The 16,734-nt window shown below is 39.8% G+C and overlaps 1 protein-coding gene across 1 annotated transcript; it reads right to left on the bottom strand.

Annotated features, from left to right (window-relative positions):
- Positions 1–13,789: 13,789 nt before the first annotated feature.
- On the bottom strand, positions 13,790–14,968 carry LOC148102097 (general transcription factor II-I repeat domain-containing protein 2-like). Its single transcript, XM_087842694.1, has one exon. The coding sequence runs from the start codon at positions 14,966–14,968 to the stop codon at positions 13,790–13,792; it is 1,179 nt and encodes a 392-aa protein (XP_087698820.1).
- Positions 14,969–16,734: the final 1,766 nt, after the last annotated feature.

The following is a 16,734-nucleotide window of genomic DNA, read 5'->3' as shown; positions in this document are numbered from 1 at the left end:
CATGGTTTCTTTCACATCTATGCCACGGGTTCTGTCTTTTAATGGCACAATATCCAGGAGTTCTTCTTTGATCACACAATCGTTTGACACAGACCGTGCAAATATTGCCAACTGAGGCTTGTCTTGTATATCACAACTCTCATCCAATGCGACACTAAAATACTCACATGCTTGAAGGTCAGAGTGCAACTGTGATTCAATAGCCGTGTTAATGTCCGATATTCTGTGTTCAACAGTGTGGCGAGACAGTTGGACGTCTGATACCATGCGTTTTAATTTGTCGTTTTCAGGAGACAAGATTTCAACAACGTCACTGAGGCATTTTTTAACAAACTCCCCTTCATTGTTTGGCCTTTTAGCCCATGCAATGTTCCAAGCCAGCTGATAGGATGCGAGCGTTATGGTCTCTGACCGCTTCGTAAATTTTTGGAAAAACTGTATCTGCTTTTCTGCCTGACTTTTCAAAGTGGCCAACTCGCGCTTGCGAAGTTCAGTCCCTTTTGGAAATTCCTGGTCGATGTTAGCATGGAGTGAGCTGAAGTGGCGCTGAAGATTTGAAGCTTTGAAATGCGCTAATGACGTCTGACATATAAGGCAGAATGGCTTGCCATTGCGTTCAACAAAAAAATATAAACTCTCCCACTCTGTTAAAAACGTCCTGTGTTCATCTTCATATTTTCTTTTTGCTGTGCATTTTGTTCCTGCCATTTTAAGGGCAAACTTGCTCCTACTGGGAAACTTTGCGGTATTTTCATCTCACACACATGGGCATTTGATGAAAATACCGTATTGAACTCAAGCGAAGCGAACGCGCACATTTTAAAACAACAACATAAAAAAAACCCCGAAACACAAACACAAACTTTGATATGAACGTAAGAGCTGCATGAAACCAGGCAAAGAGCCGCATGCGGCTCGAGAGCCGCGGGTTGGCCACCCCTGTTATAGACCATGAGAATAAGAGGTTTGTAAAGAAATGTTGGGTCTCATATTGAGATTTTGCGTTTAACCCAACATCTCATCATTGAACCCAATTTCTCAATACAAGACCCTGTTGTTGGGTCATATCCAACATGATATAGGTGTGTTGGGATCATAAAACCCAGCATGTTCTTACCGCACTTGGGATGTTGGGCCATTCTATCCATATCTTAAATAAAAATATGTTTTTCACCCAATACTTAAGTAGGAAACCATATTTCCTAAAATACTAGTTATCTGCTTCTTACAGTTGCTGGAAACGGTTTCCGAAAAGAACTCGCCATAACAATGTTTTAACATGTTTTTTGTATTTACTCTTAAATAAAACACAATAAAACAGTCCACTGATCTGAAATGTCTTCATTTTATTTTAACATATATTACACAGCTATAAGCAAGTACTTTGATTTCTTCATGAAAACAGAATGAACTTTGTTTGTCATCAAGGATTTGTCAATTAAAATAGTGGCCAAAACTAAAACTACATTTTTTATGTTATTTTTATTGTGATCCTTCGTTACTAGATTACAAAAGTATGTTAAAATTATTTCAATAAAAACTGAAATGGCAGACTGAATTACATTTAAAGAAACTTTGTGCAAACCCCCAAACTCAGCTATGCTGATCCTTTTTTGTTACTCAGTCTTTAATTTTTAAACATTGTAACAGACAAGTAAACCCCAATAAAAGAACAGTATTAACAGTAAAGCTCTAAAGGATGTAGCAGTTGGATTATTTGGTGACACAAAAAGTGGAAAGTAGAAAAAGAATCATATCTTCCCCAAAAATGGTATGAACAATTTGCTTGTCCTCAGGCTTGTGGAAGCTCGATAGATTGCTCATCCACTGTGACTGAGTCATCCATCTTGTTAGTCTGTAACACAAAAGTGAAAAAAATAATTGAATATCAAGGGCATAGGGCCATTCTTAAATATAACACAAAATGTTCACATGTAAATCAGTGGGTCCTAAATGTCTCTGAAAGTAAGCAGGATCTCCTCATTGAAGTTCAGTGGAATGTATAAAGACCTACAAATCTTCAAGATTTAAGCATTCAATATGTAATATGGTGTGACAACAGCACTGAAGAGTTTCCACAATTGAGATTTCTTCCTGGAATCTGTTTTGCTTTGAGCCAGTCAAACCCATATGTTGCCTTGAAGAAAACATATGGTAAAGCCACTGATTAATTTTCTTGTCAGCTGAAGACCTGGTGTCAGGATTAATTTAATACAGAATAATTGATTGCTCTAACCACAATTTTATAGATTACAGATATGCATTAACTCGCTGTTGGCAAGGCATGGATTTACAACAACTATAATACAAAGACTACATTGATTGTACTCAACCTCATTGTTTTAAAGGGCCTTCTCATCAGGGTTGCAGACATCAGTCATTGATACATCCTTCTTCATGGGTTTTTGCTTGAAAAAATAAAGAATTTGCATTCATGGTTGTTTTAAGATAATTATATAAAACGGATAAAACAGATTGTGATTTTGCATTATTGAGATTTACATGATGCACTGTAATTGTATGTTTTTAATATATAAATGTAATTAATGTACATTAAAGGAAGTTCACTAATATTTACCAGTCCTTTGCACCATGCTTTATTGCACCACATCTCATGATTGTAATGTTATAACTTTTTAATGGGGAGAGCAACATCTAAAGATAAAACAGTGATATTTTTTTTAAGGGACCCACAGGTAAAAATTACGCTTACACTCCTGCGTAAAGATGAAAGTGACTTCACTGTGCGCAGAGGTTCAGGAGCAGAAGTGCCATTGTAAACATATCACAGCAGACCCGACAATGTTTGCATGAACATGCTTTTCAGCATCTCTTTATTGACCACTTTTCACACACGGTTGCTGTACGCATACAGCCGGCTGTTGCTTTTCAGCTCACAGCCCGACACACACCAACACAACGGCATTGATAGCATAGACGTTAAGGTGGCGAGGCGTGATTGAAGGTGTGTCCGCCTCCCCTGCAGAGGCGCAGCAGACCACGCCCAGCCACACACATTAACCAGGTAAAATACATATTTAGGCAGAATTTTGCAAATATCTCTTTTTCTGTTTTTAGCAGCATAGTGCCTTTTTTCCAATTATTTTTAAAAAGCCAGGCCAAGGCTCCAAAAGCCCAAAGGCGATATAAGGGTGGCGGCTCACAACAGTTTTTGTTTGCTACATGGATCATTTTAGTTCAGCTGGGTGTCTTTCCTTTTGTTATATTTCTTTAAGAGTTCAAAATGTGTTCATTACATAAATAAAATGTAATTTTCTCTATAGCACTTCATGAATTTCATAAGCAACACACCTTAGTTGTTCACACAAAGCATAAAGGTAAAAAACAATATATACAGTGTTATCTTCATTTTAGATGTCAAAAAGTATTTGCGGCTCCCATTGTTTTCTTTTGCGTGGAAACCGGGTCCAAATGGCTCTTTGGGTGTTAAAGGTTGCAGACCCCTGGCCTATACAGGCATGTTGTAACAACCCTTATAATGGCATAGCACTTCTTAAGGAGTGTCATCCTATTATTGTGGTAATTAGAGAGTCTCTTAGTGTGAGTGCAGCAGCAGCCATTACAGCTGAGCATGCATCTCTTTACAGAAACTGTACCAATGTAACAGCCTGGCGCCGGAGACTACCTAACCCTGGCACATGTGTGTACAAATACGGTAGAGCTGTGGAGACCTGACTTGTATGGTCTTGTTCTTTTAAGTTCAAATAGCTCTTAGTTGTTCTAGTTAACTGACTCCCCTCTGAGTGTTCTGGCTAACCTCCACACTATATGCCCTCTGGACCTGCTAGTCACTCCTTTTTGACCAGACCGCCATTACAATGTGTGCACGTATCTTGTCGTTGTTTTATGTTTTGTTGTTTTTCAACCTGTCCTGTCTGGCAGTTTTTGCAAATCGGAATTGTGATCTGAATGCATTGTCATTGTGTTGTTAATAAATTATGATTAACACATTAACACTTAACAGTTATGTATGTAATATCCCCTTAATAACCTTGCATTTCCAGTTAATATCAAAGGTGATAGAATTACTTTTGCAGAATTACTAACAGTAGTGCAGATAATTCATTTTTAAGGACATTTGTAAATGTTAAAAGGCACAGTAAGACAGAAAAATATAAAAAACTTTTTTTAGTAGTTGTATGAGTCTTGTTTTTGTGTACAGGCAGTGTTTGTGAACAGTGAGGAACCAAAGAGTAGAGAGCAACAGTAACAGGTTGCTGCCGTCTCCAACACTCAAAAGAAACACAATGTCAGAAATGGATATAGGTGTCCCATTTGTGGACATGTATTTGCTGGTATTGTCCAGCACCTAAGAGTCACAGAGCAGGCCGTGAATGAAACTGAGCTGACACTTTTGTTACAATTTTCTCACTGGCAGTAAGTGTATTAATACATTCTGAAAGAGACTAAATTTATATATATATTTGCTGTCCCTAAACACCTTTTCTATTCACTGCATTTATTTTATATTTAGGGCAGAATGGTGGCACCGTGTTTAGCACTGTTGCTGCACAGCAAGAAGGTCCACCACCAGGTGGAATTTGCATGTTCTCCCTGTGTGTGCATATGTTTTCCCCGGGAAAGACATGCAGTTAGTGGGGATAGGTTAATTGATCAATATAAATTGTCCATAGGTGTGAATGCGGGAGTAAATGTGAGTGCGATTGGTTGTCTATGTGTTAGCCCTGTGACAGACTGGGGACGTATCCAGGGTGTACCATGCCTCTAGCCCTATAACAGCTTGGATAGGCTTCGGCACCCCCCATGAACCTGAAAAGAAGCTAATTCATTTTCGCTTTGGGGAGGGTACTGTAGTGTATTCCAGCAGAAAAGTGAAACTTCCAGTCAAAATTGGACAAACAGAATGTGACATTGAAAGTGAAGTAGTTCCTGGTGACATTCCACTACTACTGAGCAAAACGTCTCTCAAGAAAGCAGGGACTGTTCTAGACATTGAGAATGACAGTGTTGTCATGTTCAAGCAGCCTGTTTCCCTTGAGCTCACTAGTTTGGGACACTATTGTGTGGACATTAGAGATGAAAATACTACAGAAAGCTGCAATGAAAATGAAGTTCTCATGGTAACTGCTGAAATGTCTACAAAAGAGAAACAGAAAGTCCTCGTGAAGCTTCATAAGCAGTTTGGTCATGCATCTGCAGAGAGGTTATTGAGGCTCATCCAAAGCTCTGGCAATACAGATAAACAATGTGCAGTTATTCTGCTAGAGATAGTTCGTGACTGTGACATTTGTCAGAGATATCGCAAAACCAAGCCGAGACCTGCTGTTGGTCTACCCCTAACTTCTGAGTATAATGAGACAGTAGCGATGGATCTACATGAGCTGGAGCCCAATGTGTGGTACCTTCACATCATCGACCACTTCACACGCTTCAGCGCCGGGAGCATCGTAAAGACAAAGAAAGCTGCAGAGATCGTCAACTCCTTCATTCACACCTGGATAAGCATTCACGGTGCCCCCAGACGGCTCTACACAGACAACGGCAGAGAGTTCAACAACACAGAGATTCGGGACATGGCTGTAAACTTCAACATTGAGGTAAAGACAACGGCAGGGTATAGTCTTTGGAGCAACGGACTACTGGAGAGACATAACATGACACTTAGAGAAATCCTTCTGAAGCTAAAAAAGGAACGAGGATGTGACTGGCACACTGCGTTAGACTGGGCCCTTATGGCCAAAAACAACAACGTTGATATGGCAAGTCAATTATTGTCATGTCAGCATTCAGGACTGCTCCCCACTAGGGCTCCCCACTAGGCTCGGGTGTGAAGTGTATGGTTGTCAGGGTTTTTAATCGTTAGGTCGGGTTCCCTGGGTCTTTTCTCGTGTTGTAGTCGTGTGTCTTATTTTGAAAGAACTATTTATGCGTTACCATAGCGACCAGAGAGCATTAAGAAGCAGAGAGGAGGATGTTACTCTCAATGTTGTTGGTTTCAGGAGGACGCTGCTAATAAAGTTACACAGTGAATTCACGTTTATTATTATATTTACAAAATACCACATTTTTTTCTCTTTGCTTGTATCATTTTTTTTTGTTTTATTTATCCGCGACACCTTAAAGGCCGGTCCGTGGAAATATTTTCTGACATTAAACTGGTCCGTGGTGCAAAAAAGGTTGGGGACCGCTGCTGTACAGTACAGAATGAGTTTAGCTTGTCGAATTTATATAAATCTTCGAGCAGTGTAACTCTGAAGTGCTGCACTGTATGTTTGTAAGTTTTCTCCCCGACAAACAACAATTCAGACGAAACGTTTTGAACGGTTTCATTCTATAATACTGGACTTATGTTTCTATAAAGGTTTGAACTTTAAGAGTGTTTAAACAAAAGAGAAAAGTGTGAAAATGTTCATGCCTTTCTGAGAAAAGTGTATAAAGCATGTAGTAAGGGGTTTTGCAGTCTTAACATCTATAATAATTGTAAAAAATAAAGTTGGCTACTTCTCAGATTTCACCTATCGCAGATTATTTTTAGAACGTAACTCCCGCAATAAACGAGGGACTGCTGTATTATTAATAGAGTCTGGGACAGCTAATTGATTAACATCAACATTGATAATTATGCACTATTATTTTTGTTCAAGGACAGCAAAAAATTTAAAACTCTCTCTCAGCTTGTCCATTGCCAAAAATGGCCACTTTTGTGTATGTTCACAAAATGCTGTAAAATGTATATTTATTAAAACAGTTATCTACTTTTACCGAGTAGACTCTGTAAAATACCTCTACATTGGAGAGACCAAACAGCCACTTCACAAGCGCATGGCACAACACAGAAGAGCCATCTCCACAGGACAAGATTCAGCTGTCCATCTGCATCTAAAGGTCAAAGGTCACTCTTTCGAGGATGCCAATGTTCACATTTTGGACAGAGAGGACAGATGGTTTGAAAGAGGAGTGAAAGAAGCCATCTATGTCCACTGTGAGCGACCATCTTTGAACAGAGGCGGTGGTTTACGACACCAACTCTCTGCCATCTATAATCCAGTTTTGAGATCCCTTCCCAGACGCCTTAACGCCCACTCACACCCTGGGCCATCTGACCTCAGGAATTCGCATGATAAGGTGGGGCCAGGTTTCACAATGAACTCACCCGAAACTCTGGCTGATTGGGACCCACACCCAGTTCCACACCTTGTCCTTTTTGTCCCTCTGTGGGGGGAAACTCCCACCAGGTTTATATCTGGGACTCTCCACCATTTGACCTTAGAACTGAAGAAGCTTCTCGTATGAGAGGGGAAATGTCTTCAAGTAACTTAAAGAAGTCCAGACGCTTTTCTTTGCAAGCTCCTTTGACTCTGTAAAATAGCACCAATCCTTTTCATCAAAATCAAAATTGTATCTACATTCTTTTTTTTTACACTTCAGAGCGAGGGTCTGCAAGGAGATGAACATCGGCTTTAAGGAAGACTTCTCCAAGGAAGATCGGGAGGCTCGTGCTAAGCTGTGGCCGCTGGTCCAGGACGCCAGGAGTAAGGGAAAGAGTGTTTTTGAAGGACGGCTACGCTCTGATTGATAACCAAAGAGTGGACCCGAACTGATTTTCTTTTGTGTGACCTTTTTCACCTCTGAGGTATGCTGTTGTTGAATAAGCCTATTGCTTAGCATGTCATTTATCTTAAAATTTCCCGGTTGTTAAGGGTTATTGCACTGAATAGTTCTTTTATACAGGACACGGCTGCTTGTTCCTGCGTGTCTTCTTAAGTTTATTTTTTTCCCCCAATACTTTTGTAATAGTGTTATATGTTATCTGTTATTTCTTTGAACGTCAGGGGGCTAAAAAACATTGTGAACATAAGGCTATCTTTCTTTTTTGCAAGGAGCAACAGGCTAACTGTGTCTTTCTACAAGAGACCCATTCGGCAGAGGCAGACACAAAGTTCTGGAAAACACAGTGGGGTGAATCTGTTTTCTTTAGTCATGGTACGTCTCACTCAGCTGGAGTGATGATTTTATTTAATAGGTTTCCGGGAAATGTCATAGACTGTAAAAGTGATTCTGATGGTCATTGGCTGATGATAGTGTCGGAAATGAATGGTTCAAACTACATTCTGCTGTGTGTATATGGTTATACTAATAGAGCTCAGAATAAGAAACTTCTAACCTTCCTTTGTGAACAGCTAGAGCAATGGAAGTTGACCTATCTTGTTGACAAAGTTGTTGTGGGGGGAGACTTTAACGTAGCTCCTGATCCCTCTGTAGATCGTTTTCCATCCAGGACTTCATGCCACAGTTATGATGAAAGTATCCTTAATTTGGCCAACAAAGTTAGTCTCTGTGATGCTTGGAGGCTGAAAAATCCATCTGCGTCTCAATTTACTTGGTTAAATTAATCTAATAATGGTCAGTGTTCCAGGATTGATTACTGGTTAGTCTCTAACAATTTGATCAACAACATTTCTAAGTGTGAAATCTCAGCTTCCCCTCTAACTGATCACTGTTTGATTTCCTTACTCATCTCATTAACCAAGGTGAAACATCAATCCCTTATTTGGAAATTTAACAACAACCTTCTGCATAATGACAACTTCTGCCTTGAAGTGAGAAATTTAATTGTGGAAATTGATAAATTAGATATGTCACATGTGAGCAAATGGGAATGGTTTAAATTCCAAGTTAAACAGATCTCAATCCAAATTAGCAAATCCATTGCTAAACAGAAAAGACAGGAGTAACAAAGCATTATTGAGAGAATTAACAGGCTATGCTGCAAACAGGATTTATCTCTGGACGAACAAATACAACTAAACACTTTTCAATCTCAACTAGACAAACTGTTAGAGAAAGCCAATGGTGCCTATGTTCGTTCAAGAGCCCGATGGATTGAGGAGGGCGAGAAAAACTCTTCCTATTTTTTTAATTTAGGGAAACACAGACAAGCAAATAAGAAGATTCAATCACTGAATATCAAGGGGGTTTTGACTGAGGACCATGACAAAATAAACATGGAAATACTTCATTTTTACAGTAACCTTTACAAGTCAACCTATTCAACGGAGAATGGCACTGTGTTTCTGGAAAGTCCAGAGGCCTTAATGGGACATTGGATGTGGATGTAAAGGTTTGTATGGGGAGTAAACTTGCAATTGAAGAGCTGGACAAGGCAATCGAACAAATGCCCAGGGGCAAATCACCAGGAATTGATGGGCTAACAGTGGAATTTTACTCCTTTTTCTGGCATGACATTAGATTAATGCTTTACAGTGCATACTTAGAATGTATCTCATCAACTAATCTTTCACCTACAATGAAACAAGGTCTAATCACTTTAATTCCAAAACCCAACAAAGACAAACTACTTCTGGATAATTGGAGGCCCATAACCCTTCTGTGTAATGATTATAAATTACTGGCTCATGTCTATGTGAACCGCTTAAATGATTGTTTAACACATTTAGTGGATGAATGTCAGTCGGCGTTTATAAAAGGAAGACATATACACAATCACATTAGATTGATTTTTGATATGCTTGATTATCGCCAGTATACAAAGACAGAAAACTTAGTGTTGTTTTTGGACTTTTATAAGGCTTTTGACACGGTTGAACATCCCTTCCTGCTTAAAGCCTTGCATTTCCTGGGTTTTGGGGTAAACTTTTGTAATGTGATCAAAATGTTTTACAGTAACATTTTTAGCTCTGTTTCGCTTAACCCTGGAATGACACCTAGGTTTGAAGTGCAGCGAGGTATCCGTCAGGGATGGCCTATTTCCCCCAAATTGTTCATATTAACCACTCAACTGCTGGCACTTATCATCCAAAAAGACCCCGATTTACATGGTATTAACATTTTTGACAAGGAATTCAAAATAAGCCAATTTGCTGACGATACTGCACTGTTTTTAAGGAATAAATCCATGGTACATGGTAACACTATCTCATTATTCTCCCAGGCATCAGGACTGTGTCTGAATATTAACAAATGTGAATTGTTACCTATTCACACGTGTTCTGATTCTAATATAGCTTCTATAAGAGTTGAATTGGAAGTTAAATATTTAGGTATAGTGATTTCTAAAAATATGTCCCGAAGAGAAGACAACAACATCTGCAATCGTATCGTCGACATGAAGAAATCCCTTAGTCGTTGGTTGACCAGGGATGTCACTATATTTGGCAGAGTCATCCTTTCCAAAGCTGAAGGTATTTCTAAATTAATTTACCCATGTCATTCTCTTTATATTTCTCCCCAAAATATGAGAAAAGCCAACTCAATTATTTTTCAATTCCTGTGGAAAAACAAAACCCACTATATTAAGAGATCACAGTTGGTTAAAGACTATGAGAAGGGTGGTGTCAGAGCCTTTGAATCAGTGATCGGAACTTTTAAGATCAACTGGCTCAGAGCTTGTTTATCTCAGTCTGATTCCATGTGGTTTTATATACCCAGATCTTTATTTAAAGAACTAGGAGGAATTGATTTTCTATTAAGATGTGACTTTGAAACTAGTAAAATACCTGTTACACTCTCTAATTTTCACAAACAGATTCTTCATTTTTGGAAAATGATGTTTACACACAACTTCTCCTCACATGTCGACCCTATGGAACAATAGAGTGATAACTGCTAACAAAAAGACATTATTTATCAGGAACTGGTTTGAGAGTGGTATCTTGTTTGTAACTGACTTGCTGGATTCGAGTGGTGCTTTATTGGATTACGTGTCTTTCTCGAAGAGACACGACTTTAATTGTCCATTAAAAGAATACAGAAAAGTTTGCTGTGCTATCCCTTTGGCCCTAAGGCAGCTGATACGCAACACAATGCTACATTCTGAGGTCAATCCAGCACTGCCAAACTTAAAAATTGGTAACTGCAACCTAAATGATTGTAAATGTAACGACAAATTGATCAGTGTGAATTTCAAATCTATTCTTTTCCAGGGGTTTAACTCAGGTAGATATTTGCAGGCCCTTCATGGGGATCAGTCACTCATGGAAGAGGCGTTCTAAAAATTCATCAAGTGGCCTGTCTCCCCAAAAGTAAAAGAAACTCATTTCAAGATAATTAATAATATATATCCTGTGTCTGAATTTCTAAAGAGGAGGTTTAAATTTGAGGTAAATCAATGTGCATTTTGTGATTCAGCCTGTGAAACATTACACCATTTGTTTTTCTCATGTCCTGCATCAGCTGCCTTTTGGTTTGAACTACACAGCTGGTTATCCCTCAAGATCAACGATATCCCTCCGTTTAATATTTCTGATATTATTTTCTATATGGCTAAACAACATCCATCTGTCTCTACTGTGATTAACATTGTCATCCTGTTAGGCTTGTGAAATGGGATGGTCTAGCCTCCGTTGTGCTGCCCAGGTTGCCTAGCAACCATGATACCAACTGCTGAAATGTTTCATACAGCTTTGTTTGACAGAAATGAAAGAGAAATTTTGTTCATTTGTTTGTTTGTTCATTTGTTTCTACACAAGCTCTGTGTGATTTAATAAGTATCTGAGGCTGAGACCACAGGATTGTAAAACATGATTGTTGGGCTTCATTTCTGTACTGAACAGTCATTTTAAGATTAGCTAGTAAATAATAATTAGCTAATGTTGTTCATGAGACTAAAGTCATCTCACCTTGGTAATGTAACTATAATATGGCCAATATTATAGTTATTATATTAATCATTATTAGTTATTACAGCAGTGAGTTTGAACTCTGTGTCAAACACTGAGCTTCAGTAAAGATTCAAGTTGCAGTCATTTATATTTCCTATCACCTTAAATCTTCACTCAAATACAAATATCTTTGACAGTGTATATAGATGTATTACAGCAGTGAGATAAATATTGCTCTTTCAGTATGTTGGCATTACTAAATTTGGGAAGGTTACTTTTAAAATGTATTCCATTACAGAATACAGAATACATGCCCCAAAATGTATTCTGTAACGTATTCCGTTACGTTACTCAATGAGAGTAACGTATTCTGAATACTTTGGATTACTTAATATATTATCATGCTGTTTACAACTACATGAATGTACTATTGCTGTGATTTATTACTGTTACTGAAGCTCCGCGGCTCCGAACCGTAGTAAAGGGACCTCTGGCTAATACGGTGGGTTCTGTGTCGGGCTCGTAGCCGAAAACTAGCTTTACTTTGGTGTCTGGGTCAACTTTGCTAGCGAGAGACAGAGAGAGGCGTTGAAAGGCTGCTCCAACAGAACTTATTGTTTTTGGAGGAAAACACGAACACAGTGTACAGTCGAGTCTTAATAGCTTACTTACAACTGGGCTCGTCAGGCTCTCTTCTTGGCTGCAGTGGTTATTATTATATTTACATGCTTCCAGCTCCCGTTTTTGCTCGATGACAGCTCGTACTTTTCCTTTCTCTCCCTCCCTCGCTCACAGACACATAACGTGTATGGCAGTACATTCTCCTTGCAGCACGGACTACACTGCCTATGATGCTACATTCTTTAGAGCAGGGGTCCCCAAATTTTTCCAGTGAGGGCCACATAACTTTTTCCTTCTCTGATGGGGGGCCAGGGTCAGTTTGTAACAGAAAAAGTGTGACGATCGCAGGTTTGCCAAAATGTAAACATTTATTGTTTTCCAGAAAGCCACACATAACCAAATATTAATAACCCTTTCTGAGATCAAATAACCCTCTCTGGGTTCTTAAGAGAAAAAATTAACTTAGGAAATACTTAATAACACTATTTATGACATCAGTAAATAATCAAATAACCCTCTCTGGGTTCTTCACAGAAAAAAAGTCAGGAAATATATAATAACTATTTCTGAAATCAATAATAACCAAATAACCCTCTCTGGGTTCTTCACAGAAAAAAAAGTCAGGAAATATTAATAACCATTTCCGAGATCAAATAACCCTCTCTGGGTTCTTCACAGAAAAAAAGTCAGGAAATATATAATAACTACTTCTGAAATCAATAATAACCAAATAACCCTCTCTGGGTTCTTTACAGAAAGAAAGTTTCTGTTGTGCCGTGCACAATCTTACGCTTCAGTTGTCAGAGCAGAATCTCTTAAATGACTCATATGAGCAGTCTCTCAAAGTTCTTGTTTTCTTTCCTTATAATCCAGTTTTGTAGGTTCCAGTAGGGTAGCCTAGTAGACACCACTGTTTGCTCTCTCTCACCAACTTCCCTCTGAAAACCACAAAGCAAGCAGGCTGAGAAACCAAACTAAGTGATACAGCACCTACACAGCACAAAACATTTTCACAAGCTTTCTTCAATGGTTGTGGAGATGGATTTTATCCCAGTAGCTTTTATTATGATTATATTTGTTTATACTCAGAATAACTCATTCAAGTCACAAAAGTGAGCTTACCTATGTACTGTATGTTCATCAGTGTGAACTGTGGGCCTGCATCTGGCCGGTGAGAAGTTGAATGTCCGGTTCCATTCTAGTCACAGCCAGTCTCAAACACTGATGCAGATGTTCATCTGTCAATCTTGATCTCATCGGAGTTTTCATGAGTTTCATGCGTGAAAAGGTTTGCTCGCAGATATACATGCTGCCAAAAAGTGTGGACATCTTCATTGCGTGTTTTTTTATGTTAGTATACGTGTCATTTGGGAGGGCGGCATAGAAGTCAACGAGACTGTTGGGCTTGAATGCATCTTTCAGAACATCACAGTTCTGTAACTCGGCCAGCTCAATCTGATAAAAAAGCTGGGCTTCATCGATGTCGGCAACAAGGGGGTTTTGGAAAAGATGGATTTCTTTTGCATGAACATGTAGTTGACGGAATCGCACACTGAACTCCGCCTTCAGCATTTCCAGTGCTTCCACACACTTTTCAGCTGGGAACAAGACCGCTGGGTTCTCTGCAGAAAGGTTTTGGGTAACAGGAGATGGGTGAAGTTGTGCTTTTTCACTTGTTCCAAAAGCAGCGCTAGTTTCAACTCAAATGCTTTTATGTGGGAATACATGTCGCAAATGAGTTTCCCCTGGCCTTGTAGCTGCAGTTTAAGGCCGTACAGCATTTCCGTCACGTCTGTTAAAAATGCGAGGTGCCACTTCCATTCTGGGTCGATCAGCTCTGGGGCCGTTTTGCCTTTTGAATGAAGAAATGCGTTAATTTCGGGTAGCAGCTCGTAAAAACGCCTCAAAACTCTGCCGCGGCTCAACCATCGGACCTCTGTGTAGTACAGCACATCTCCGTACGCAGATTCCAGTTCAGACAGGAATTGTTGGAACTGCCTGTGTTTAAGTCCATTTGCTCTAATGAAGTTTATGCATGATACCACAGCCTTCATGACAGAATCCCACTTCAACACTTTGCAGCAAAGCGCTTGCTGGTGAATTATGCACTGCACTTTTAGAGGGGCGGTGAGACCCCGTTCTTCCATCTCACGGTTCATGCGTCCTATTAGGCCCCGAGATGCGCCCACCATACAAGGAGCCCTGTCAGTCGTGATGCTAGCAAGCTTTGCCCAGTCCAGATCAAACTCTTCCATTGTTTGACATACTTTGTCGAAAATATCCTTCCCCGTCGTAGTGCCTTTCAGACTTTGGAAGGCTGCCAGCTCCTCACACAACTCAAAGTTTGCGCCAACTCCACGAATAAAAATAAGAAGCTGCGCTGTGTCCTTCACGTCCGTGTTCTCATCCAGTGCTAATGAAAAAAAGTCAAATTCTTTCGTCTTTTGCTGCAGCTGGGCATATACATTACCCCCTATTTCTTCCACGCGTCTGGTGATTGTGCTCGCCGATAGACTCACAGCATTAAAGACATCTTTCTTATCAGGACACACCTCCTCCACGACAACATTCAAACATTTCTTGACAAACTCTCCCTCAGTGAAAGGTTTACCGTAGCTTGCTATGAGTTGAGCAACACGAAAGCTGGCCTGAACTGATGACTGGTTCAGCTGAGTTTGGCGTACAAATGCAGTCTGCTGAGCTAACAGTCCACTTTTTAGCTTTGAGATTTTGTCTTTTCGCATTTGGCCTTGCAAGCTATCATACTTGTCTTTGTGACGGCATTCATTTTTTTTTTTTTTTTTTTTAACACTTTCTCTTTATTGATTTTCATCTTATTTTACCTACAGAACTAAAGAGGGCAAGGGAAACCAACACATTCACATATGTTCACATATTCCAAAATACACAACGGCTTGTTTTACTTACACATATTACATATTACACAGATGCATGTTCCATTCAAACAAATTCGTAGCGGTCCCTCTGCATCACAGAGCTATCAGTCTCTAGTCTCTTGACGTATATCGATCCCATCGTTCCCAAAGTCTCTCTCCTTTCTCCTTCTGTAGCCGCAGTGAGAGGGTAATCAGTTCCATATGATGAATTGTGTTAATAATGTCTATGACCAGCTTCCGTGTGGGGGGGCTTGTCTGTAACCAACACTTAGTAATTGCCTTTTTGCATGCAACCATAATTATTTTCAGTAAATATGAGTCTCTGTTATTTATATCCTCAGGGATATTCCCAAGGTACATGGTACTAAAGGAGAAGTCCAGTGTTACCTCCAGCACATCCATCACCATTTGTTTAATCTCCCAGATCGCAGTGATTCCATGCCTGGACCACTCCCTGAATTTATGGTCTAACAATGCTGGAAGGAAGCGTGGGAGATACGCTGGCCATCCCAGCAACCCTATTTCCCTATTAAGACCAAAAATTTTTAATCACATCTGCCCATTTTTTCAGGGAAAAACTTACACATAAATTTTGCATCTGATATGCCTGTGGCAAACTCTCAAGAGACCCCAGAACAGACTGTATTGGGAAATCCATCAAAGAAAGCTCAATGTCCTTCCATTTTGCCTCGAACTTAGAGTTACACCAGCACACTAGAGGTCTGATCTGGGCTGCCAGATAGTAATCCTCAAAGCACGGTAGAGCCATGCCCCCCGCTCACCAGGCAGCTGCATTGTTGCATATTTCACTCTCGGCCTTTTATTTCCCCATATGAATCTTGAGCAATGCATATCCCACTCCCTAAATTGTTTTGCTGGGACCTCCACTGGAAGTGCTGCAAACAAATATAGCAGCTTTGGGAGGATATTTATCTTTATTGCTCTAACTTTGCTGCCCAGATCGAGGTGGAGCGGACCCCACCTCTCCAGATCTTCATATATCTTCTTGTTCACCCGGTTATAATTAACTTCATATAACAATGCAAGGTCTTTTGTCAGCAGGATCCCCAAATACTCCATTTGAGATTGATGCCATCCGAATCTATATCTTGCTACCAATTGTCTTGAGGGGTTAAAAAAGAATGTCAAGATTTGAGTTTTTTGAATGTTTAGTCTATAACCAGACAGTCTGCCATATTCTTCCAGTATTTCCATAAGCAGAGGAATTCCCTCTTCCGGGTTTCCTAGCGCTACCAGCACGTCGTCTGCATACAAGCAAATTTTATTTTCCACATTCCCCGTTGTAACCCCCTCCAATCGAGGCTCTTCTCTGATGCATTGAGCCAACGGCTCAATGAAAAGGTTAAAGAGCAGTGGGCTCAACGGGCAGCCCTGCCTACAGCCACGTTGTAGTGTTATCCGATTTGAGAGGCTTCCATTAACTTTGATCCTTGCTGTTGGAGACATATAAATCATTCTTATACATTGAATAAACCTGTCACATAGCCCAAATCTCTTCAACACATGAAACAGAAATTCCCACCCGACCGTATCGTATGCCTTTTCCGCATCAAGCCAAATGAGAACTGTTCCAGTTTTCCCTTTAAGTATCT

This window comes from Neolamprologus brichardi, chromosome 7, assembly GCF_056152115.1.
Source record: "Neolamprologus brichardi isolate AB-2024 chromosome 7, ASM5615211v1, whole genome shotgun sequence".
Classification (NCBI taxonomy): Eukaryota; Metazoa; Chordata; class Actinopteri; order Cichliformes; family Cichlidae; genus Neolamprologus; species Neolamprologus brichardi.
Note: the sequence above shows the minus strand (reverse complement) of the source record. Positions and strands in the feature narration are given on the sequence as shown.